Source organism: Struthio camelus, chromosome 8, assembly GCF_040807025.1.
Source record: "Struthio camelus isolate bStrCam1 chromosome 8, bStrCam1.hap1, whole genome shotgun sequence".
NCBI classification, from domain to species: Eukaryota; Metazoa; Chordata; class Aves; order Struthioniformes; family Struthionidae; genus Struthio; species Struthio camelus.
Window position 1 is genome coordinate 9877315 of NC_090949.1, and position 24195 is coordinate 9901509.

General features: G+C 58.6%; 1 protein-coding gene across 5 annotated transcripts in view; it reads left to right on the forward strand.

The window, feature by feature from the left end:
* Positions 1 to 24195, forward strand: part of NOS1AP (nitric oxide synthase 1 adaptor protein) — a 273521-nt gene that overhangs the window by 243184 nt on the left and 6142 nt on the right. For 2 of the 5 annotated variants that reach the window (XM_068952161.1, XM_068952162.1), the window contains 8 exons: positions 14941 to 15033; positions 16259 to 16332; positions 17295 to 17403; positions 17709 to 17850; positions 18869 to 19032; positions 19775 to 19942; positions 23028 to 23193; positions 23818 to 23967. In XM_068952161.1, coding sequence (XP_068808262.1) covers positions 14941 to 15033; positions 16259 to 16332; positions 17295 to 17403; positions 17709 to 17850; positions 18869 to 19032; positions 19775 to 19942; positions 23028 to 23193; positions 23818 to 23967 — 1066 coding nt within the window. Of the gene's footprint in view, positions 1 to 3662; positions 3805 to 12966; positions 13241 to 14940; positions 15034 to 16258; positions 16333 to 17294; positions 17404 to 17708; positions 17851 to 18868; positions 19033 to 19774; positions 19943 to 23027; positions 23194 to 23817; positions 23968 to 24195 lie in introns of those variants that run through there. The other 3 variants (XM_068952165.1, XM_068952164.1, XM_068952163.1) reach the window with 3 other exon arrangements.

Genomic DNA, 24195 nt, shown 5'->3' on the forward strand with positions numbered 1-24195 from the left:
GCATGAAATAAATAAGGGGCTTTAATCAGTTTATTGCCGTGATGACAGCTTTTGACTCATGGCATGGGGCGTTAGGTCCAAGTGCTCGCTTGCGTTGACCGCTGAAGCAGACGTTGCCTGAACCAGTGCAGGTTATGCGAGGGTAGCCCCATGCTGGGAGCCTTCTCTTCCAGCCAAGCCTGAGGGTATTCAGAGATGTAGTATCTGGCTCTTGCTCTATGGAGCGAATTCTTTCCTCGGGGATTAGGGACACTGAGGAAAATCAGCTTAGGAAAAGGAGAGCAAAGAGTGGAAAAAATCACAAGCAGGTTGTCGGGGATCAAGCAATTTTTAGTCTCTATCTTTGTTTTGTGGATGAGAAGCTGAGACGTAGGGAGACTAAGTGACTTGCCAGAGCTCTTTTGCGGGAACCGTCCCTGAGCAGGGAGCTGAACTGAAGTGAGACTGAGCCGAACTGAAGTCAGCGTTTTAAATGCTAATCTTGTGTACGATCCTTTTTGCTCTTGTGCTTCTCTGCTGGTCCTTGAAGGCTAAAGGCCCCTTGATTTAATTTGTTGAAATGTTCTCCTCTCCTGCATCATCGAAGAAGAGTGCCAAAGTGGAGGCAGCTGCAGCCTTGCAAAAAAATTTACCCAGCGAGCTGTCAGCAGCGAGCACCCGGAGGGTCGGGCTGGGGTCCACCTGCGCTAGCATGACTCGGCTGCTGGGTAGCAAAGCGCTTCAAGCGCGTGCAATAAAACCGACAGAGGATTCCTTCATGTGGTGCTTTGTGGTTGTCCTGGGGGTTACTGGGACATAACTGAGCATCGCTGGAGACGTTCAAAACTCAGCGGGATATCAGCCTGGGCAGCGTGGTCTGGCTTTGAAGCTGACCCCGTTTTGAGCAGGTGTCCGTGCCTTGCATTGCCTAATAAACCAGATAGCTCGTAAAACCCTTCTCTCGCCTCCGAGTAAGGCTTGAAGTAATTGTGGGGCTTTGTGACGATTACGCCAGATAGGGGTTTCCTCATTGCTCAAATAATTGCTCAGTGGTTTTGCTGTAGTGCAACAGAAAGGTTGGTTCCGGGAGGCGCTGCGTGTTGCGGCACCGCGCGCCGCGTGGACGACAGCTGCCTCGCAGCCCGCTCGAGCCTGGGGAAGAGGGTCGGCTTGCGCGGGGCGTCGGAGCCGCTCGAGCCCGTTACAGCTTGTTGCTCGCCAAGCAGGGGAGAGCTGAGATTTCTGTCAAAGAACTAAAGCTTAGACAAATCTGGGTGGATTTTCAGGGAAGGAGCCGTTTCCTTCTCTGGCCAAGCTTCCCTGACCAAGGAGGAGGATCCTAGTGTTTCTTAATGTGTCACGCTCTCTTCACCAAAATGATTTTAATATGGTCAAAAAAAAAACCAAACCAAAACAAAAAAAGCTATTCTCCTTGCCATATGCTTGCTTGCAGAAACTGCAGGTCTGTTTTAGCTAAAAATTGGCCTAAACTGGATATTCACCATAGGAAACTTCAGTGAAGATAGTTGAACTTTTGGTTTAACTATTTAACTGAAAACAGCTCTCTCTGTGATGCACTTACAGTGTTGTTGTTGGGTTGCAATAATGGAATACGTTATCCCAAGTCTTCTCTTCCAACTCCAAAGCCTCCGGTTTCATTTGTGCACTTTGCTCCAGCAGTATCTGTTTACTTCCTCTTGAAGTTGGAGAATGAAATTTGCCTGAATTCATGCAAACGCTTCCTGGTGCCCCGGAACGGTGAGGCGGCGTGTGTGCTGTGTGTTTCCAGTCCTGGAAACACAAAGAGCACATCTCTAGTGCCTTCGAGTCCGGGACTTAGCTGAGAGCTCTTAGTGTAGATGCTTGAGGTCTGTCTTGTGGTTGCACAGTCTTTCTAAAGGTTAATTGCTCGTGGCTATGTTTTGAGCAAGAGCACTTAAAAATGTGGGGGTTTTTGTTTGGTTGGGTTTTTTATGGTTTGAATGTATCCATCTTTGACTCCCAATGATTTGATCTTTTGCATTGGTGTGAAATCAAGGAGGCTCCTGCTCTAAGGAGGCCTCCCCAGAGGTCTGGTTCCAAGCTGGGAACGAGGCAGCTCTTAACCTGCTCGTCGGAGAAGCTAAATACAGGGAGTTTGTCTTAACCCCTGTGACTTAAGAGTCTGGGAAACCTGCCTCGTATTCTTATGGCTTTTCTCTAAACTCTTTTCTGTACCTATTTCCTTTGAGAGACTCCCTGGTCATTGCCCTGTAAAATCAGCCGGAAAAGAATAGCTCGGATCAGCAGAGCGCTGGGAGGGCTGCGGCAGCGGCGGAAACCGGGGCGGACTGGGGCGGCCAGTGCTGCCGCTCGCCAAACAAGCCCTGCCGTTTACTTTCCCGAACGAGCGTGGTATCTGCTGCCTTTATCAGCAAATAGTCAACATTTTCTTCCAGACCTGCATAAAAACAAGCATTGTCGTGCTTTCATTGCTGTGGGATTTTGCTAGAACAACACTGGCGTTCTGTGATTTTTGCCGTCTATCATTGCTTCGTTTGGGGATCCGCCAGTTAGATGGGGTTTATCCCTTTAATCTGGGCTGTACTGTCTTTTCAGATAGCGTTTTTGGCCACAGGGTGGAATTGAAGCATGTTTTCCAAGTTTCATAGCCAATCCACTTGCCTTTATGAGCTGCGTTTTTTAATTCGATTAATAAAGATCGATCAGGATTTTGTTCTGCCTAGAATTATTGCTGAGGCTAGTTATACTACAGTCCTTCGGGGCGGTGTTAAGTCCTGTAGCGGCTGTTTTCCAACTCAGCCTAATATCTTGAACTTTCATTAACTTGGACTTTTCTTGAGGATCCAAGTTTATAATTCTTTCTAAAACTCCCTAAGGGGCATCGTTCAGACCTGATGGTTTTGAAGTGTAAAATTCAGTGAGTGTTTCTTAATACCTGCATTAGTTATTGCTGAAGTGGAAAGCAGGACACAAATGTGCAATATGAATAATTACCTGCTTTCTGCAGTTACAAAACACAAACATTGTTGAACAAGTCTAGCATCTAATAAGACCCACGGTGTTGGCCGGTTTCCGAGGTGTGAAGTGTTTAATGCTGCTGCTCCTTTATTAATTGTCCGAATTTCATAATTGCTAACTTAGCTACATTATTACCAGCTTGCCCTTTTTTCCATTTGTCCCTGCGTTCTCGCTGGTCCCTCCTCTGCCTTCTGAGCTGGTGTTACTCAAGGCTTTTATGCAACCGTGGCAGAGGAGCTCTTTGGCACGCAGGAGAAAGAAATACCTGGCCGTGTTTCACAACCGAGGGTGTAAATCTTTGCGCGTTTTACTTCTCCTGTTCAGCTTTGCTGCCTTGGCCTCTTTCTGAGGCGCTCTCTCCTAGCTGCCCTTTCTGCCCTCGCCCGCGGGCGAGGGGGAGCTGGGGCGGCTTTCGGGCCGCGCTCTGCTGCTCCCCTGCCTTCCGCTCCTCCGCGCAGCGAGCGGTAACGCGCCGCTGAACAGCCCTCTTGAGGCAGGGTGGACTGCAGATCGAGAGCATTTCAGGAATAAAGTTAATCTTGAACACAGAGGGTTTTTTCTTTTTTTCTTTCTTTCTTTCTTTTTTTTTTTTTAGGTACTTAGGAGGCTTTTTCTGACTTCTCCCACGGCGTTGCTGATAAGGTTGGGTTGTTTCTGCAGAGCCCGCCTGGGTTAGCCGGACGCTGCTGACCACGCGCCCCTGTTTTGCGGAAGTCGAGATGCTGTTTATAGACCCTTTGATGCGGGAGCTGCCCGCTCCCGCAAAATGGGGTTTGCGGCTCGCCGGAGACGAGCGCCCTGAAGGTGGGTTGGAGCAGGGTCTGCCTGGGGGTCCGGCCGTGGGATGGGGCCGCTCGGCGCGGCTAAAGCTTCCCTCGGGCGAGGCGAAAGCGGTCGAGGGCCTGGAAGTCCAGCAGCTCTGCAGAGCCAGCCCTGGAAGGACGGCAGGGCTCGCCGGCCCCGGGGCTCGTCCCTCCCTGCAGGGCCGGCGGCGAGAGGCCTCGGGGATGGCCGGAGGGGAAGAAAAATAAGCGTGCCTGCAGTTTCTCTCAGATGAAAGCGACTATCCCGGTCCTCCTGCCTTTCATCACAGCGGCTGTGCTGCTTGCCCGTCCGTCCTTTCGTGCGGTTCTTCCCTCTTCACCACCTCCTGAACCCCTTTTTGGGGTTTCTGCACCCAAAAACCCGGGCGCTGGGCAGTGCCGTCTCCCAAAGGGCGGTCGGCCCCCGAGAGCGGGGCTGGTCACAGCTGCCCACGCGCGCCCTTTGCTTCCCGCTCACGCCTCACTTGCGTGCCCAGGAGTCCTTGGTACGGAGCATCTTCCCTGTCTTCCCAGGTTGCTTTAAAGGAGAATCCAGCTAAATCTCTGTTACCCGCGTTTAGGATATTGCCCTTCGGTGCTGTTGTGCATCCCCTTGCCGCGAGGACAGATGGAAGGGATTCTCGCTCGTCCTCGCCTTGCGACTCCCTTCCCACCTGTTTTACAGCTTTTGCATCCAGTCAGTCTCCTTGCTTATCTTTGCATCGTGTAATTTAAGTGTTTTGCTGCAGTAGCTGGGCTGGAGGAAGGGCTGCAGCTGGTAGCGCGGGGGCGGGCGGCGCGGGCGAGCGTCCCACCTGCCTCGTCCGCGCAAGAAGGATGCAGAAGTTTAATTAGGGATCGCTGTAAGCAGGCGTGACCAAACTGCTGCAGACGGCTGTGGGGACAGTTGCCTTCCTTTAAGCTGAGCTCGTTGTAGCACACGGATTAAAAGCCACCTTTGGCGAGATGAAGAGAGCCGGTTCCTCACCTCTCTCAGCTTCTCGCTCGGTTGAGTGTCACTGCAAAGGGCTGTCACCCACCGCGTGGCCTGCGCGCGCTGTCAGCGCCCGGAGAGGCGACAGCTGAAGGTGCCATCTCGTCAAAAGGGAGCTGGGCCGGGGCTGGGAGCCCCCCTTCCCCGGCGGCCCTGCGCACTGAAGTCACAGCCGGAGTCGTCCCGGGTTCCTCCTCTTCCTCCCTTTGCATAATTGTTTTAATAGCCTCTCCTTGGGGATCTGGAGAGAAGCCGCGGGAGGGAAGCAGGTTAGTGCTGGGCTCTTCTTGCTTTGCCGGGTTAAGCTCTGCTACTTGGCAGATGAGCGCTGGCCTGGAGGGGAAAAGAGCCCTGCTTGCTTATCTGTTTTAATCCAGATCTCAGTTCTGCTTTATACCAGATCACCTGCAGGTAGGTGATCACCTATCTTAGACGTGAGCTTGCTGTAATGGAAGAACTAATGAGCATCTAATTAGAAGTACTGCGAATTCAGTCAGATATGGAGTTTCCGAAGAACATGGTGCTGCTGCTGATTTCAGCGTCGGGTGCTACGTGTTAAAATGCGTACAGTAAGGACTAGAGACGCATCTTCGGCGCTGGATTGAGCTTCCTTACAAGAAAAGGAAAACCTGGGTATCCTGCTCCTTTTAGCTCTGCTCCATCTGTAGTTTGAAAAATATGCCCGAGTCGCAGAAGAAGCACCAGCATCTGCAAGCAGAGCAGAGCTCCTTGTTTTCAGTCGCCCATCGGAGTAGAGCAAAGCCTCGTGTGGCTCTGTAGCCCGGTTATTTTTATAACCGGTAGGACCAGTATCCCGTACGCACCCACACACCGGTTCGTGGACACGTGCCCCACGTGGTCATCGGAAACTGAAGCACCGAAGCAAGGAGGGAGCTTGCTTTGGCAGGGCTCCCGTCTAGGGTGGGAAGTCCAGCCTGCGCTGTTGCAGCGCCAGCTGGTGTGCCCTGGCTTTCGCTGCAGAATAGCTTGTTCCCGTTAAAAGGACTTTAAACACCCTGGGCTTCATTCTTCCTGTGAGTTCATGCTGGTGCATTCAGGGAATTGATCCTAACTCTTCCTTGGAGGAGGATCAGACCCGCTGTGTCTAAATCTGGGCATGTCTCTGAAGGAGCCTGCCTCATTTGGGCACGGGGCGCTCGGCGACGGGCAGCCAGCTCTCGCTCGCTGAACTTTGGCTGCTCTCAGCGGTGCTGTCAACGCTCGCGGCTTTATCTGGCATTTCTGGGGGCCCCGGTTCCTGGAGTCAGGAAGTTAAATGCCAATCCCAGCTTTCCTTTTTAAAAGGAAAAGCAAGTTTTCTGTCTCCTGTCGCTGTAGAGAGCAGCTGGAAAATAACTCCTAGATACTTAGTAAGCTATAACGCAATACTTCCTTGGACTTTTAAAATCACTGTTTTTCAAGGCTTGGTTTTTCAAGGCTTGGGGTTAATGACCTAGTGGTAGTCACGGTCTCTGCAGACCTTCCTGCCTGGCTTCTCTTGCATCGTGATGCAGCAGAGAAGAGTATTTGCTGTTTTCCCCATGACAGTGGCACAGCAGGACCTGCAGCTTAGCTGGCCAGGGCCTGGTCTCCTCCCATCTCTGTCGGGGAGCTGTAGCATGGGCGAGGAAAAGCTCTCCTCAACACAGGAGGTACCTGTGCCTTGCTTTCAGGACACTTCAGTAGTTCTTGCAAGCTCTGGTAGAAGTGAAGGAGATAGCAGCGAAGCTGGGATTTTCCCATGCTCCAAATGGTCACAGGGTCCCTTCTCTCTCACCGCTCTGCCATCAGACTGATAGCTCTTATCCATCTGTCTTACATCTGTGAAAGTGCTGGGGTTAATTGAAGCTTTGGTTTAGAAAGGAATTGCAGCAGCCTTGGTTGGAAGGAAGCTTTGGAGATCATCTTGTTCTGATTACAGCTAGAACATTGCTGTAGCACGGGGGGGCACAGAAAACGTGAACAGCTGGAACTGAAAGCAGGGTGAGCAAGGGATGCTTTTAATATTACCCACCAGTCCAAAGGAGTTGGCTTGGCAGAGCAGCATTGACCTATGCTCTGAGAAGCAGCTGGGTAGAGAAATCCCGACTTCTCACAGCCAGCCAGTCGCTCAGCCGATCGCATACCCTGGCTATCCGTGTATTGACTGTGGCCAGCTCTCTGGGTTTTGCTTAGCGATAATCCAGCCTGTTAAAGCCCATAGCGTACCAGAGCACCTAATTACATGGGTGCATCTGTACCTTTAAGTGGTGGACGTGCCATGGGTTCCCAGGTTTGAGCAGTGACCGTGTCATCCAGACTGACCTTCTCTAGCTCCAGCCTGCGCTGTCCGTGGTGGCTTGTGACCGAAGTCCGTCAGGCTCTGGACACATGCCACCCATGCGAGCACTGGGCTTATCTGGTGGCAGGCCCTTGCCCTGCTGCTTGTCTGCTCCAGGGGGGTCCTCGTCTCGCTTAAAAAACTGTTTGCCTTGGTTTGAAATGTAAGCTTCGCCTCCCAGGCTCTGTTCCTGGGCTTTACGTTGGGCACCTTGTGCCGTTCGTGCTGTGACTAGGGAACCTCTACCGGCTGGCCTTGTTTTTTCTTACATTTCTTTCCTCACGTCAGTCTCTGTTGTGAAACTCTAGGTGCATGGTTTACAAAGCTGCCTGCTTTCCATGTGCTCCTGGAGCAGGTCTCGTTGCTCTCCGGGCTGGTGACAGTTGTCCCTTCAGCCTAGCTAATACAGTCACGATACGTGACCAAAAAAGAAAAACTTGTAGGATGACTTGTAAGTCCCCATCACTCCTTCCTGCGTGGAAGAACGGCAGTATCAGCTCTGATGCGTCTCCAGAAGCGTGTGGGGCTCGGAGAGTCCCAGGGCTTCCCTGGGTGGGCTTTTGCAATGCCGGGAGATGCTCCCCCACTCCTGCAGCCCCCTGACCTCTTCACCTCCCGCCTCTGCCAGCGCCTCCGGCCTCTCTGACTGGTGCCTGGCGTGCCGCTAACGAGAGCTGTCAGACGAAGACCGGCTGTCTTCCACTCGTGAGTAACCTGTAGCCGTTCCAGTACAAGCCCCAGCGCTTGCAACAGCCCGCCCGACAGCCCAGCTCAGGCCGTTGGACCCTGTGGCCAAACTCTCCACGTGGCCTTGGAGAGAGGAGCTGGTCCGGCTGTCTGCGAGTGGCCGTTCCCACCCAGAGCAGCTGCAATTAAGCGGGGACGAATATAGTTGTCCTGGGATGTGGTCGTTAGCTTTCTCCTACCAGCTCGGTATTAATTAAGCTCATGCCGAAGTGAAGAATAATAAGTGCACAGGGAGCTGTTGTTTGTTTTAAAGAGCTGCTGCGTGGGCTGGGTGGAGCTGAAGGATATTGCTGAGAGCACTCCTACACGGTGAACTAATGCATCCGTCACAGGGCCACCGGTACAGTCGGAGCCCTCCCGGACAGCTGTGCGGCTGTGTACAGCCCCCCAGGCGCAGCACGCTTCCCCGGGCACGCGGTGTCTGCAGGCATCCGGCTAAACCGCATCTTGCCAGAGTGCAGCGTTTCAGGGGAAGAAACACTGGTGTGTCTCAGGTCTCCTTTAAATCTCTGGGTTTAAGAGGTTTTTTGATGTTGTAGTTGTTGTTTTAATCAGCCTAAAGGCTGAGACGGTGAAGTGTGGCTCCCCAAAGAATTTCTTGTAAGGGAGATAAATCATCTTGTAAATGAGAGTCTGCAAATAGGGGTTGAAAAGCAGCTATTATGTAGAGGAACTTTATCTGTTGAACCATGCACTTGATAATTGATTTAATTTGTATCAGTTCAGATTTCTCTTGAGCTTCATATAAAATTAGTATTTTTTAGACTGAGGAGCTGATTGAAGATGACTTGTTTATGGATCCTAGTTTGCTAGCTAAAGCAATGAAGCTTGGAAATAGTGAAAGGAGGTCATAGGAAGTGAAATTAAGGCTGCTATATGGTAGGAAACGGCAAACAGAGCAGACGGGATTTATCATGAAGCATTTGATGTTATTGGAACAAATATTCTGTGATAAGTGGGCTTGCTGTGATCCAGGGATTATTTCAGAGCAGCAGCCTTAACTCTGCTCTGCTGCTCTCACAACGCAGATATTTTTAGGTTGATGCCCATTTATACCCGTCAGTACACACCACTGTCAGAGTCACTTACCAAAATTAAACCTGAAGTTGAATGGGAATATAGGCACTGACCTTGTCAGTACAAAACCAAAATCATATCTTATTTCAGACAAACACATGTACCTAGGATGAGGCAGCATTTTTCCACATGTGCAAACTCACAAATATCACCCATCTGCCCTTCTGTCCGTCTCTGTCCTTTTTTCCCCCCAAGATCTTCCCTGCTCGTGCCCAGGGCCGTTCCTGAGGCTCTGGGGGCTGGTGGGACACCAGCGGTGCACCACGACCGTGACGTCGGCACGGGGCTGACCCGTGGCTCTGGATCAGTGACAGGGACGTCGGCATCCTGCCCCTCTGCCTCCCGGCGCTGGAAAGGGCCCTTGCAGCATCCTCACCTGGCCGTGATAACATAGGCTGTAACTCTTCAACCTGGTTTGAGACTGCTGATTTGTGTTCAGCTGATCTTCCAGAAGGACCATCCAGCCTTTGTCTGAAGACCTCAAAAGAGAGAGAAAGCACCACCCGCCCCGTCTGCTGGGTTGTGCTGCTGGTTCCCCATGCTGAGCGCTGAGCGACGGCCCGCGTAACTGGAGGGCTCGGCGCGCCTCCCAGGCCAGGAACGGGGCGCAAGCCACGCGCGTGAAAGCCCGGCACGCTCACTGCGTTGAGTTAGGGTCAAAGCACTGGAAAATGCAGAAATTGCCGGGTTATGCCACTGAGGAGCTTTCTGTGATCTGGATGCAATGAAGAGTTTGCATTCAGGCGGTCGCCATCCGTTCTTCAGTTGGGCACGTACTGTGAGACGCATCGAACGCGTGTGATGCGCCCTATTCCAGCTGCGCCAGCCGTTTTGCTGTTGGTGGGAGGGCTTAAGGCAGCCTGTGCTCGGCGGTCCCCGGCGGCGTTCCACGTCTGCCAGCCTCCCCGGCCCCCTCCGCCGGGCGCGCCACGGCCTCGGGGGGATGCTCCGGGCTGCGAAGTCCGGTCCCCTGCCCTCGCCGCCTGGTGAACCGGGCTTTTCTCCTCCCCCGCCTGTGTTGCCGGTGGAAAGGGCGTCCCAGGCTCACGCGGCTCGGATGGCGAGGGACCCTCTTCTGGTCTGCAAGGTTGTTCTTGGCTAGGTTGCATCCGTTTGCTCTTGGGCCAAAGCTATATTTCAAGTTATGTTTCCTGTAGTTTTTACGTTCTTCTCCTTTGTGCCGAGGTGTTTGTGGATCGGGGCCGCGTCTGTCCCTTTGCTGCACGCAAACGCGACGTTTTTAGACCCCTCGTGCCCAGCGGGCGCTCCGTGCCGAATCCCGTCCGTGCCCCGAGCCCTCCGCTGCGCCGGCCCCTCTCCCGCGGCGTTCTTTGGCTGCCCAGCGCGACGGGGCTGGCGCTGCCCAGCGCGACGGGGCTGGCGCTGCCCGCTTCTGCCGCGAGCTCCAGCTCGCCTGGCGCCCTGCCGGCCCGGCTGGCCTGCCGTACCCCAACCCGCCGCTCTCGGCACGTCCTGCACGCGTGCCGTGAGGCCAAACGCAGCAGCCCGGCAGGTTCCGGCGCGGGGTTGGTTTGCTGGAGGGACGTGACCTGTCCTGCTTCCTGTTTATTTCCCGTGACACGTCGTCATCCTCCCCAGCAGCGCTGCTCTCCCGCAGCCCCAAGCTGCTCCGTGGTTTCACCTGCAAGGACAGGGCCAGCGCGTGACGGTACTGCTGCGGGCGTCGCGTCGCTTTGCTGCCGAAAGCAGCCGTGCTGGTAGGGGTCGGACCTCCCCAGCGCGTTTCGGGAGGTGGGATGCGCCGCCAGAGAGCGGCAGGGCTGTCGCCAGCTGGTTCTCCACGCCAGCTCAGCATGAAGCAGAAGTCCACCGGTGACTCTTGCGGGGGTCCCTTTTGCGTCTCGCCCTCAGACCTGACCCTGCCGAGGATGCACGTGCCTGGCCAGGAGGTTTTATCCCATGGCTCAGCTCTGTCGTCGCGCGCTGAGAAGGAAATGAGGAAAGCGAGAGATTTTTCCGGGTTGGGTTCTGCTGGTAGCGCTCAGTCGTGCCCCAGGGCACGCCTCAGCCCGCTGCCGACGCCAGTGCCCCGGCGTCGTGAGGTTCAAGAGCTCACCTCCCTCCTTGCCTTGAAGCGTTTGCAGCTATAGCCGTCGGTCGCACGCCAGCACGAGCGGACCGTGTCCCTTGCAGGGTCCCTTTGCAGCGCAGCCCGCGGGCCGGGTCGTCAGCGCGCGTCGCTCCCGGCCCGATTTCCTCGTGGAGCGGGGCAGAGCGCGGTCCTCGGCTGCCCCGCGCGGCGCGCTCGTGCGGTTAGGGCCAGGAGGATCCTGGAAATGCTTCTTTTGAGAGCGCCCCCGCTGCCGGTTGTGCCTGCTGCTCTGTGCGTTTCTCAGACTGCTTTAGTTCTCTCTGTTTCCAGCAGCAGAAATCGCAAAGTACGGCGTTTTCCCCCATCGTCTCTCGTTCTTGGACTTCCGAAGCGATGGAGCCTGTGCTGATTAAAATCATCTTCGGCTCTCGTTCGCTGATAAGTCAGTTCTTCACCAGGAAAAGGTTGCCGCTGCGCCCCCGCAGAGCTGGGAACGTCTTCCGAAGCCTGCCGGTTCGCCCCTCTGTCGTCGACCTAAGCCGACCTCGGGTTAAAGTCTTCCTATAAAGGGGTTTTATTAGCTGCTGTGCTGGAAAGCTGCGAAGTGGAGCTGCTCCGGGGGACGGAGAGCGCGCTGCAGGCACTAACGTCTGCCTTTCCGCACCTCTCCGCAGCGAGGGGGCCGTTTCGGTCCCGGGAGGACCTCCGCCCCGTGTTCTGTTCTCCCCACCGAGCCGGCTGCGGCTGGCGTGGCCGCGAGAGCGAGAGCTCTGCCCGCCGGCCTCGGGCTGTCCTTGCCAGCCGGGGCCCCGACGGGACCCGTTCTTGCTCCGAGTTGCACGTCGTTACTGTATCGACGAGGAGAAACAGAGTTTTCTGGCAAAAAACGTGCATCCCCTTCTGTACTTTTCCCTCATAGCGCAGATTTTAGTTGCTTGTCCCCCTGCCCCGCAAGCTAGCAGGGTGGCAAGGAGGGCAGCTGTTTCCCTGCTGCCCGAATTCTCAGTCCTTCCCTCTTTCCCGGTGCAGTTTTGTAAACTTCTTCTGGGGGGAGAGGAAAAGGGGAGGGTTAGGGGATGGAGGAGGACAGGGACCGCTGGAGGCATTTAGGTGCCATTAAAAATAACGAGTTTATTTGTGTTCTGCTAGCGCAGTCTGTCCGTATCACGTTCCCGGTGTTTTGTCCCTTTCTGCTGGAGAACGCTGGCGAGCAGAATTAAATCTGTACCCGCTGCAGTTCGGATGGGCTGGAATAACATGAGGGCGTTTTTATCCAGGTTAATCTTTTCCAGAGGCTTGTGAACGTGGGGGGATGATGGATGTGAAAAGACACCCTCTCCCCTCTTCGGTGTCCCATCTGCCCAGCCTTGCTGCCACGTATGGTGAAGAAAAAACGTTTGTCCGCCGCGAGCGGAGGGTAGGCGCAGCGAGGCAGGGGAGGAAAGCCTGTTTCCAGGCGTGAGGATGTTTTCCATGCTTTTCACACGCTACCCATCGCACTCCATTTGAGACATAATTTTACTGTAAAGTGACGAGGTTACACGCGCTCTCTGTTAAGCGACGAATGTTGCTCCGTTCTCCAGGAAGGGTGATTTTAATGCTCTTCGAGCAGAAAAGTGCTGCACAATGATGCGTGTACCAGCTGGCGTTAGTTTTCCGTCGAAGACCACGTCTTTAAAGTTATTTAACTAGTGAGCTCTGCGTAAAAGACCAACATTAAAAATAGCCTCCCATTAACGTGGGGTCAATGGTAAGGCTGTTGAGCTCTGAGGAAACGGATATTTCTTTTCTAATTGAAGAGAAATAACCATGTTTATTTTGCAGGCGGTGTAAAATTCAGGGAGAGTCTTTATTCACTTGTGTCTTTGCTGGCTGGAGTTTACAAGTGATCTAATACTTTTCTTTTTTTCATTAGTGAGAAAACTGTAACTTTTTTCTTGTATGCCTTTTTTTTTTTTTTTTAACTTGGAGTAAATCAAATGTTTGTTGTCAACCTTTGCTTGACGTTTTTAGCAGCGTGGTTAGGCAGAGCCTCGGGCTGAGGCCGACTGCGGAGCTGTCCAAGAGTTTGAAGTCTAGGAGCAGAGAGGAGATTTTTCCCTTGCTCTTTCCCTTTTCCGTGCATCTCTGAAATTCATTTCTTGCAATCACATACCTTCTAGGATCGCCACGTGGACCTGTGTGGCGGGCAGACGGCGGCGGCTGACGGACACGTGTCGCCTGAGCACACATCCTTACACCTTTAAGTACGTTTTGAAGGAGAAGATAAACTTGGCTCTTTCACTTTTCCCCGCCTGGTTCACTCATTGTCAAGCCGGAGGCTGACTGCCTGAGCCGGGAGCAGAACGCACGGCGTGCTCAGGGCGGTGTGTTTAGGAGATCCCCCTCTCCGGCTGTTTCTGGGCGGTAAGCGCCGCGGCCGGGAGCAGGGGCCGAGCTGCAGGCGGGCGGCGTGGCCGCTGCCGCCTCGCTCTGCGCGGGCGCCCGGGCTCCTCTGCGGTTTGCTCGGGACGTCCCTTTGCTCGGCCCGTGCGGCGCCTGTGTCGCCCCGGCGCGGCTGCTCCTGCGCGCCAAGGTTCGGCTCTGCCCTTACGGTCCGGCGGCGGCTGCCCCTTTTCCTCCCTGTAGACCGTCTGCGCCTCGGCACGATGAGCAGCCCGCAGGCCTGGGAAGAGGCTCTGCTGAGCTGCTGTTTCACTGAATTCCTCTCCTCGTTGATTTGCTATTAAATTATGGTTAGCGTTTCATTAGAGAGCCCCAGCGGGCACGAGTTCATTGGTGTTTTATTGGTTAGAGCTGCGCTTTGTTGCGTTGGAAATGTATCGCAGAGAGCGTCTGCGCTCGTTGCAGCGCTTGCGCTAACGAGCTATGGTTCGGGACAGGGCGCGCGACAGCTTTCCGAGTGCTGCGGCGCAGATTTGCAAGGACGCTTGCCTCTCATCTGAGCATCCGAATAAAGGGCTGGGTTTATGAGAGCGCTTAACAAATCCGGCTGTTGGCTCCTTCTGGGGACTTTGGCTTATTTGTTCCCTTCAGTTCTGCCACGGGCCCCCCAGCACAAGGGGCTTTGGCTTCCCGTGGCAGGAGCAGAAGCGCTCGCCCCGGGGCTTGCTCCTCTGCTGGCCCCGGGAGGGCAGGCAGCCGAGGGACGAGCCCGGGCCGTTTCCGCTGCCGGCAGGGATCAGCTAGACGTGGTATTGCACAAGCCTCGCCGAGGAGCTCTGTCTCGGTTCTGTCCCAGTAACGTATGCTGGGTGTTTTGTTAACGCCTTTGCTGGAAGGTACTGGCCTGTCCGCACTTCTTTTCTGGGGCTGTTACTCACCCAAGGCCTGGCTAAAAATAGTCTCTCTAACCCTGAGATATTTTTCAGGTTTGCTGTCTAAGCCCAATTTAATCAGCACTGGGGTTGGCCTGGAATAGAAAGCCCGTGGCTCCAGCAGCTGGGAAATGAAACCTGGTGTTTATAGTCGATGAACGTTAGGACCGATAAATCAGGTTGCGATGCCGTAACGGGAGCAGCGCGGTGCAGTCAGGCTGGGAATGGGGCAGGCTTAGCTGCCAAGGGCTCCGGGTAATTACTACCAAGTAATTACGCTAGGGCTCCCCTTGGCAGGGTTAAACCAGGACACTTCTGCAGCCATTAGGTTTCAGAGACCTCGATGTGACCCCGGCGCGGGTCCGCTTCCTTAGCAAGCGGCAGAGATGGGGGCTCTCGAACGCGGCGCCAAGCTCTGCGCCTCTCCAGAGCAGCTCACCCAGCGTCCTGCCCCGTGCTCCCCGCCTGCAGGGCAGGAGCCGGCAGGTGCGGCCGCGCGCCTTGTAGGCTGGCACCTCAAGTCACCCAGAGGTCCCCTCTCGCCCCTTGCCGTCTTTCCTCTTCAGCCCTCTCCAGAGCTTTCGCAGGCCGGGAGGATTAACTCAGCCTTTCCCCGCTCTTCTCCCCAGTACGAGTTTAAAGCCAAGAACATCAAGAAGAAGAAAGTGAGTCTCATCGTCTCGGTGGACGGCGTGAAGGTCATTCTGAAGAAGAAGAAGAAGGTAGGCAGCTCGGCTCCCGTGCCGGCGGCACTGCCGCCGGTGCCCCGGCCGCGGGAAGGGACCCGTGCTCGCCCAGCAGCCGCCCCAGCCCCTGCGGAGCCGGCGGAGCTGGAGGCGACGGCTGGTCGGCCCCCGCCGTGGCGAACGCCGATGAGTTGAAGGAGGAGGCGAGCCCAGCGGCGGCCGGAGGGAACCGTGCAGCCTTGGGTCCGTCTCCGTCAGGGAGAGAGAGAGGGGCCGCGGTGCTGGGGGGGTGCTGCCGGCGGGATGGGGGCGGAGGAGCGGCTCAGAGCCCCGGAGGAGGCCAGGGCAAGATGAGACCGCGGAGGGAGGCACGACCGAGAGGGTCGCGGGGAGCAAAGCTGGGGCTGCTGTGACCGCTCGGTCTCCGAGGGTGTCCATCAGGAGGTCGGTCAGCAGCTCTTCCCCAGCGGGCTCGGCCCCTCTCCTGCCCCCCAGGCTCTCTCGTCCTCGTGGGTCGCTCGCGTGGCTCCGTCCCCCAGCTTAGCAGAGAGCAGAGCGCTGGCCAGGAGAGCTGGCAGGGCCGGCGGGAGGCTGCCGTTGTGCTAAGCGCGCCCAGCTGGAGCGAGGCAGAGACCTGCCAGGCTCGTTACGTTCGCAAAGCATGCGGCTCATTCAGGCAGCAGTCGTGCCCCGTGCCGTCGGCGTCCGGAGCGCAGCCAAGCTGGGCGGGAGCCCGCGCGCCTCCCTGCCACGGCCGGCGCGGGCGCCCCGCAGCGCTTGGCCCGCGCCGCGGTGGTGGCGGGAGAGCTCGGGGGGGCCCGTCCCGTCGCAGCGCCTCTCCAAGAGGGATTGGTTGTGTGCCCAGGGATTTCTGCTGCAGTCCAGGCGCTTGCAACCCGCGTTGCTCGTGCCGCTGGGCGCTCTGGTACAGCTCGGGGCCCCGGGCCTGCCAAATCACGGCCGGCCACTCTGTGCCAACCTCCCTCGGCAGAGAAGAGGGCGTCCGAGCGGGGAGTAGGCGAGCCGCCGGAGGGAGGGACGGTCGGCCCTGACAGAAGTCCACGATAAACCTTGTCCCCCGGCACGGCAGAACCAGTCCCGCTGCGCAAAGGGGTTCGTGGGGGCGCAGGGGACGCGGTGGCACGGTGCCCGCCGTGCTCGCAAGAGAGCAGCGGCCGACCTGCGGCCAGGGCTCCCCGGGGCGGCCCCCCTCGGTCCCGTTCTCGATCTCAAGGGCAGCGTCTGACGTACTCATTTTCAGCTTCTTTCCTTGCAGAAAAAAGAATGGGCCTGGGACGAGAACAAAATGCTCGTCATGCACGACCCTATCTACAGGTGAGGCTGCCGGGGGCTGGCCCCGGCCCCGGCCCCGGCCCCGCAGCGAAGGCGGTTGCCCGCCTGCTTTGCGAGCTCCCCCTTGCTGAAGCCTCGCTCACGAGGGCGAGCGGAAAGAGGGAGCTGCCGTGAGCTCGGGGCCACCGGCTCCCGTCGCGGGGCCGGCTCGTGGACCCTGCCCTCCGCGAGGAGGGGACATCCCCGCCGCCACGTCCAGAAGCTTCGTCCTTTCCCCCGTGGTGCCGCGGGGCAGCTGGCCTGGAGCCCCGCTGGGCGCTCAGGGGCCTCGAAGCCCTTTTTAATGGTCCCAGTTGGAGCAAACAGCAAAAGCTGTTCTCCTGGCAGAGATCAGGGCTGCCGGGGGAGACGTGACAGGGCTCCAGGGCCGTCCCCTGCCCTGGGAGCCCCTGGGGCCGGGACACGCGCGGGGAGGCCCCCGTGGCGCGGCCGCAGGGGGAGGAGGCTGGAGGCGCAGGCGTGCGGCAGGCGGAGGGAGGGGAAGGCTAACGGGTCTCTGCCCTTCTCCTGAAGGGAAACAGCAAGACCCAGCTGGGGACAGCGTTTGTCAGGGGCCTCTCCTGGCGTGGGAGCCGCGTCCTGGCTCCGCTGGGCAAGGTCTGGGCTGCCCCTTGGAGCCTGTGGGTCTCCTGCGGCCCGGAGGATCCCCGGGGCCCCGGGCTGAGGCTCGTCCCTGGGAGGGCTGAGCAGAGCGGGCCCTGTGCTATCTTGGTGAAATGCTTGCTGCTGCTAAATCGGCAGAATAATTTTTTTTAACCTGGTAAAGCCACTGCCAAGAAAATTTCTGAGGGGCTTTAGCAGTGGCATGCTGCAGAGGCTGGGCACCTGCCAGCGCCCCAGAGCGTGCCTGGAAAGCACTGGACGTGGCCTTGTCGCTCTCCTGGGCACTGTAGATGATACATGCATTGCAGACCGTATTCTCCCCCTCCTGTCTGTCCTTGCAGGATATTCTACGTGTCCCATGACTCCCAGGATCTAAAGATCTTCAGCTATATTGCCAGGGATGGGTCTAGCAATGTCTTCAGGTGTAACGTCTTCAAGTCCAAGAAGAAGGTAAAGATGTTGGGATGCACATCCCTCGGTCCCAGGGCCTCCATGGCTTAGCCAGGACAGGACCTCCGTCACGGCGGGCTGCGGCGCGGTGCCCACAGCACTGATGTTTCCCCTCTGAGCGCTGGTCCCAGCACTGGCACTCAGTCCCCTGCCGCATGCCGACACCTCCCTTCTCCCACGCCCCCTCGTTGGTCTGGGGGCAGCTTTGTCCCTTAAAGCTGATTTGCGTCCGAGCTGTTTTAAGCCCGTGTCACGCTGGGCAGCCCGGCTGAGGTTACGCTCCTTGTCCCCTCTCCCCGTCTCAGAGCCAAGCCATGCGCATCGTCCGGACGGTGGGGCAGGCGTTCGAAGTCTGCCACAAGCTGAGCCTCCAGCACACCCAGCAAAACGCGGACGGGCAGGAGGACGGCGACAGCCAGAGGAACGGGGACGACCTGGACGTCCCAGGTACCGTGCCGCTGCAGAGGGGCAGCGCGCCAGGCCCTGGGGCCTGGGCTCCTTGCAGGCGTTGGGAGCTGGCAGACACGGTCTGCAGATTTGCCCTCTTTCCGTAACGTTCGTCGCTGGCTAACGACTGCGGGGAATGGATTTGCACAGCAATCTGGCCTGTGGCGCCTCAGGCTCAGGCTGGGATCTCGCACAGCAAGGAGCCTTCGCTAGGTGTTAGCCTTCATCCTCGCAGACGTCCCTCTCGCTGGGAGCCCATTAGCAGCAACCCGACTCTGCTGGGTGCTTCAGTTCTCTCCGTGCTCAGCGCCGCAAACATTCACTCGCGGCTGCCAGAAAGGAGGCCGTGAGCACAGCCGTGCCCCGAGGCGCTTGCGTGGCTCGGTCTCAGCCCAGGTCGGACGCTGGCCGGTCCTGGTGCCGGCGCGCGTTGGAGTTCGCTGCCTGCCGCTGCTCCCGCCCCGGCGGCTCCCAGCACAGCGCTTAGACCAGCTCCAAAATCCCTCCAGAGCCGGCCTGACCTTTGTCTGCTGCTTCCTTGCTGCTTAGACGAGTAACGCTGTTGTGACGCCTTAATTATTAGGCTGCCCGTATTGTCCTGGGCTGCTCATTGTTTGTTTTTCCTCCGCACGACGTCCCGCTGCCGAGATGTGGCACCCTGGGGATTTCTGAGCATCCGGTGTTGCCTGGAGTCCCTTGTTGACCGTGCTCTGCGCGACGGCGCGTTTCTCCCACGGTCGCGGGGCCTGGGCTGCCGCCGCCTCGGCGTGCCGCCGTTCGCGCCCCGGGAAGCCCGTCCGTGGCCGCCTACCTGCTCTGCGCCGCGGGACTCGGCAGCGCGACGTGCGGGGTTTGGGCTCGTCCCGCACGCCGCAGCTGGCGAACGCCTCCGCGTTTTACCGGGCGGTTTTGCAAAGGGCCGTTGACTTTGGCTTAAGCGGGTGGTAGCGGGGAGTGAATTTGCTTGTGTGGCTCCTGCGGGGGGGACGTTAATGGGAGAGCCTGCTGTCCCCCGCAGGCTGCCGCCTCGGCGGCGCGGAGAAGGCGGCCGCCTCCGCGGAGGAGACGGACATCGACGCCGTGGAGCTCCCGCTGGCGGGGACCGACATGCTGGAGTTCAGCCGGGGGGTGACGGACCTGGACGCCGTGGGGCGGGATGCGAGCGCCTACGCGGACGCCAAGGTACGGCCCCGTCTCGCCGGAGCGGCCGGGCCGGGCGCTGTGCAGCCCCGGCGCGCGGCTCCGCTGTGCTCTGGCCGGGGCCCAGGCGTCCCGAGTTATTTTACAGCATTCCCCAGCTCCCGGATCAAAGGCGCCCGCCGCCGCTGCGCTCTGGCGCAGGGCCAGCCCGCTCCCGGGGAGAGCCGTGTCCGGGCTCAGCTGCGCCGCAGCAGCACAGAGGGTCAGAGCTGGAAGGGTTTTTTTTCCACCCTCCTCCCCCCACCCCCCCAAAAGGCTTTTCTGATACCGTGGAAATTTCCATGGCAAACTTCTGCCTTTTCTGAAATTTGCTGCAATTTTATTTGAGCTTTTTGTCACCGCGTGTAGGTGGCTGGGAGGTCAGCGAGCCCGTCGCCCTGCCGGAGGCGGGCTCAGCGGAGCCTCCTCGCTCCTGGCGGATGCTGCTTTTGAGGCTGGCGACGCGGGCTCCGTCCTTCCCCAGGCACCTGCCCCTGCGCCTCGCGAGCTGCTGCGTTAGCAGATTTTCCTGGGCTCTAACCTAATTCGCCTTGGCCATAGGATAAGCTGTTCTACTGCCGGAGGCTTTGTCCTTGATGCAACTGAAAAATACTGTTTCCAAAGTTTTTCAGCAGCCCTCCTCCCAGCTCCAGCAGCCAGGGCTGGCGAGACGTCCTGCTGCCCCTTGCAGCAGGGTGGCGTGGGGCGCGCACGGGGTCACCCTCTCGACGTTGATGTTTTGCAGGGCTGCCTCCACCCAGAAAGTATCCTGACGGCGTCGCCCAAAATGCTGCTGCCTTCGTCTGCCCAGCTGCCCGACCTGGGGACGCCGCTCTCGGCCCACCACCAAATGCAGCTCCTGCAGCAGCTCCTGCAGCAGCAGCAGCAGCAGACACAAGTGGCCGTGGCACAGGTTGTCCCCCCTGCTGTGTCCCGGGGCTGGCGGGGGCAAAGGGGGGCTCCGGGAAGGTGTCGAGGAGCTGCCGGAGCAAGGGATGGGAAGGGACTGGGCTGTGCAGCAAGGGGAGAGCTGAGGAAATGGAGGAAAAACAGGACAGGCTGGAGGGGAGGCAGGCTCTGCATAGGAGAACCTATCAGTCCACCCCGTCCGCATCCTGGAAACCATACGTGGAGGGGACCCGGATCCAGCCCGCTGCCTGGCCCCCAGTGGCGCTGGGCCAGCGCAGGCTGCTCCCTGGAGCCGCGGGACAGGCTTTACCCAGGGCCCCGCTGCAACGTGCCAGGAGAGTCCATCTGCCACGGCCTGTCCAGCCTCTCGCTCTGCTAGCGACCGGCGAGTGCCTATAGATAGCATGGATGACGAGTGGAAGTTGGCTCTGTTTCTCAGTGACATGCGTTCCCTGGCAGCAAGCTAGGCTTGCAGCTACAGTGCACCAAGGAGGAGGGTTTGTCTCCACGTGACCCATCTGGGCTTAGCCCCCGGGAAGATGCTCTTCTTCCTCCCAGGCTGCAGCAAATGCTGCACCCAGAAGGGTGGCCTTTCTCCAGGGGCCCCTTCCCGTGGAGCTGCAGGGGCACAGGGATGTCTCGACACAAGGGGGATGCTGGTCAGCATCTAATCCCTTTCTGGCTCCTTGAACTTTATCCAACCTATTACGTTCGCTTTAGTTGTTCCCTGAGCCCTCTCCAATGGCTCGACTTTCTTCCTGGCCTGAGAAGTTAATTCCAGCAGCCTTCTGTGCTTTCCGACGGTTTCTTTTTTCATGCATCAAAATATGGCACTGGTCCTTCTGGCCGCGCTGCTGCCCTGGGAGCCCGCGTGCCCCTCTGGGGTCACTGACTCCGGGAAATAGTTTTCCTGCCTGAAAGAGTGATTTACATCCTAGAGGGAAGGCCATTGTGTCTAGCTGTAGTAAAAAGGTGTTTTTGACCAAGCAAAACCAGATCCTTCTGTGGCAGGGACTTGTCATTTTTGGTTGTTCCCAATCTTTGTGTCACCTGCAGATCTCTGCGGCAGTGATTTTTTTTCCTCCGACTTCCAGATGAAAAACAGGAAATGGAGTAAGGCCATTTCTTGGCTGGGTCGTGTGATAACGGCCACTGGCTTCATTCCCCTTTCTCCGGCCCCTTTCTCTCCCCTGGGCCTTTGCCCACCGGGGATGGTTCTGGTCCCGAGAGCTGTTACTTAGCTACTCCCTAACCCATGCAGTGTGTGCCGTAGTGATTTTGTATCATTCTAATTTATTAATGAAAAAGTTGTTCTCTGTGATGTCAAATGCCTTTCAGATGACTGAATACATTACATCAACACCTTCATGAATGGCACTTGTTATCTTCTCTCCCAAGTACTGAGTCAGTTTGTCCCTGAGCACTTGATGATTGGCACGGGCTTTATTCTCTGCTAACAAAGCTAGTAGATCTGCTATACTGTCCAGGACCTCTGTCGAACTGATGGGTCCGTAGCTCCTGGGAAGATCTTGTAATTACCTCAGCCTGTAATTACTTGCCTGGGAATGAAATGTCATTTAGTCCCCTCTCAATGACCAGAGAGACCTGGCGCTTGCAAAGCGTTTCCTGATACCTGCAAAAGGTTGGGGCAGGAGTCCGGGCCGGGTGTTATCCCCAGGGAGCCCAGGGGCGCAAGCTGCTGCCCGGCTGCAAGGCGTGAGGTTTGGGTGCTGCTCGCTTCTTTGCGGGGCCAGTCCTGAGCATCGCCCGAGCCGAGAGCTGCCCTGCTGCGAGGATTTCCGTGCCGACCCTTTGAGCGCCGATCTTTGGCACCTGCTCGGCGTTGCATCGCCCTGCTCGCACAGGCCAGCCTCTTGCTTTCTCAGAGCTTTTCCCCCAGCCTGGGGTGCTTCAGCCTTCGCCCGCCAAGGAGACGGCCTTGCAGTCCCGCTGGCTGCGTTTGGGCAGCACAGCATAAACGAGGCGGCCCCTGCCCGCAGAGGCGGGGAGCGCTGCCTCCGGCTCCGGCTGTGCCGAGCCGGGGCGCTGCGTCTCAGCCGTGCAGGTGGCAGCCAGCTGCGCTGCTTTCGGTGGCACAGCGGCGGCCGCTGCTCACCGCTCTGGTGGGTTGCACAGGGCAGCAAAGAGGCTCCCCTCGCCTCTCCCAAGGTCGCTTTCTAGGCCAAGGTAAGGGTGTCATTTTCTTTGCATTAAATCCTTGCTTTCGTGGCTCCCGCAAGCCCGACCGACCCGACGGACGCTGGCGAGAGCAGCGCGCCGTGCGTCAGGGGAGCCGTCGGAGGGTGAGAGGAGGTGCTGAGCCATCCCGGGCTGGGTGCCGCTGCCTCGTGGTCCTGAGCCCGTTCCTGGGGGATCTCCTCGCTCCAGCACCGCCGAGCCCTGCCATCGGAGGTGCTCGAGGCCGTCGCGCCGGGCGCAGCCGGGGCTGTTGGCAGCTCTCGCGCTCCTGCTGCAGCAGCGAGCAGGACCCTGGGTTGCGTGAAAGCCTGCGCCTGGGAAACCTGCCCGAAGAGACAGCTCGGCCGGGCCAGGCTCCCGGCCGGCGCCTGCGCCCCTCTGCACCCGCGGCACCGCCGGGTGGGCTGAGCCTCTCTTTTCTTCTTCTTCCGCCTGACGTCCTGCCGTCCCGCCTTTTCTCCTGCGTCGCTGGCCGCCTCTCCGCGGTCTCTTCTGGGGGCTGCGCCCTCCCCTTCCAGAGCCTGCCGGTGCCCCGCTGCGCTCGAGCCGGCTCTGCGCCGTCGCGGCAGCCCCGGCCGAGGCAGAGCCGCGGGGACGCGCAGGGCGGCGCTGATGGCCCAGGCGGCGCCGCCTGCCCTTGGCTCAGGCTCTTCCATCGTTTTCCTCTCTCGGGTTTCTCCCCCTTCGTGGGCAGTAGGTAGCTGGCGCGTTAATAAAGCGGGTACCCGCAGCGGAGCGGTTCCTCGACCAAATCATCGGGGAGGATGCCGGCGAGCCCTCCCTCGTGGGCAGGCTGCGGCGGGGCGCGCTGGGGGCGGCCCGCGTCGGGGTGGCGCGCTGGCCGAGCCGGCGTCCCCCGGGCGCTCACCGGCTCTCCGCCTCTCCCGCAGGTTCACTTGCTGAAGGACCAGCTGGCCGCGGAGGCCGCCGCGCGCCTGGAGGCCCAGGCCCGAGTGCACCAGCTGCTGCTCCAGAACAAGGACTTGCTGCAGCACATCTCGCTCCTGGTGAAGCAGGTGCAGGAGCTGGAGCTGAAGCTCTCGGGGAACACCACCAGTAAGAGCTCCTTCCCCCTCCGCTCCCCTCGCAGCTAGCCTGGGGCCTCGGCCTGCCGGCGGGGACTGCCCCGCTCCTGCTGCCGCGGCCCGGGGCACCCCACTTCGCCCCCCGCTCCGCTGGGGCTGTGTCCTGCTCCGTTCCTGGAGAGCGGTTTTGTGTAGGGGTGAAATCAGTGCTGTTCTGGCGCGGCTTGCGCGGGAGCAGCGGGTGCTGGCATGTGGCACGGACGGGGAGCACGGGGAAGTCGGTGCGGGCAGAGGCAGTCACACGTGTTTGTTGGCTGTGTGTCTGCTTTCCTCAGTGGCTGCATGGTCTAGGCCACTCGAAACCCAGCCCAGCTCCTTAGCTGCCACAAGAACCCCTCCTTGACCTTCCTCTCCAGCAGATGTGGCCACCAGCTCCCTACAGGAGCTGAGGTGGGAGATGCGTAAGATCTTGTCCTGTAAAATTGGCTCTTTGCTGACCAGCAGCTCCTGGCACAGCTCTCCCCACCAGTGACCCCCTCTAAACAGCGGCAGGGGGGAGGTTGGTGACCGAGCCGCCTGGGACCATCCCCCTCGTGCCAGACGTGGTGGCCGGGAGTCGCTGGGGAGTCCCCTCAGCTGTGCCCTTCTCTTGCAGTGGGCTCCCAGGACAGTCTGCTGGAGATCACCTTCCGCTCCAACGTCCTCCCCGTGCTCTGCGACCCGACCACCCCGCAGCCCGAGGACACCCACCCGCCGCAGCTAGGCCCGGGCTCTGGCTTCCCCAGCGCCCTGGGCAGCCCCATAGGTAGGAACGACTGTCTGGTGAAGCTGGAGTGCTACCGGTTTGTGCCGGGCTCGGGGCCGCGCGCCCCGGAGCCGCTCCTGGGCAGCCTGGAGCTCATCAAGTTCCGCGAGTCGGGCATCGCCTCCGAGTACGAGTCCAACACGGACGAGAGCGAGGAGCGTGACTCGTGGTCCCAAGAGGAACCGCCACGCCTGCTCAACGTCCAGCCCAGGCAGGACCTGGGCGACA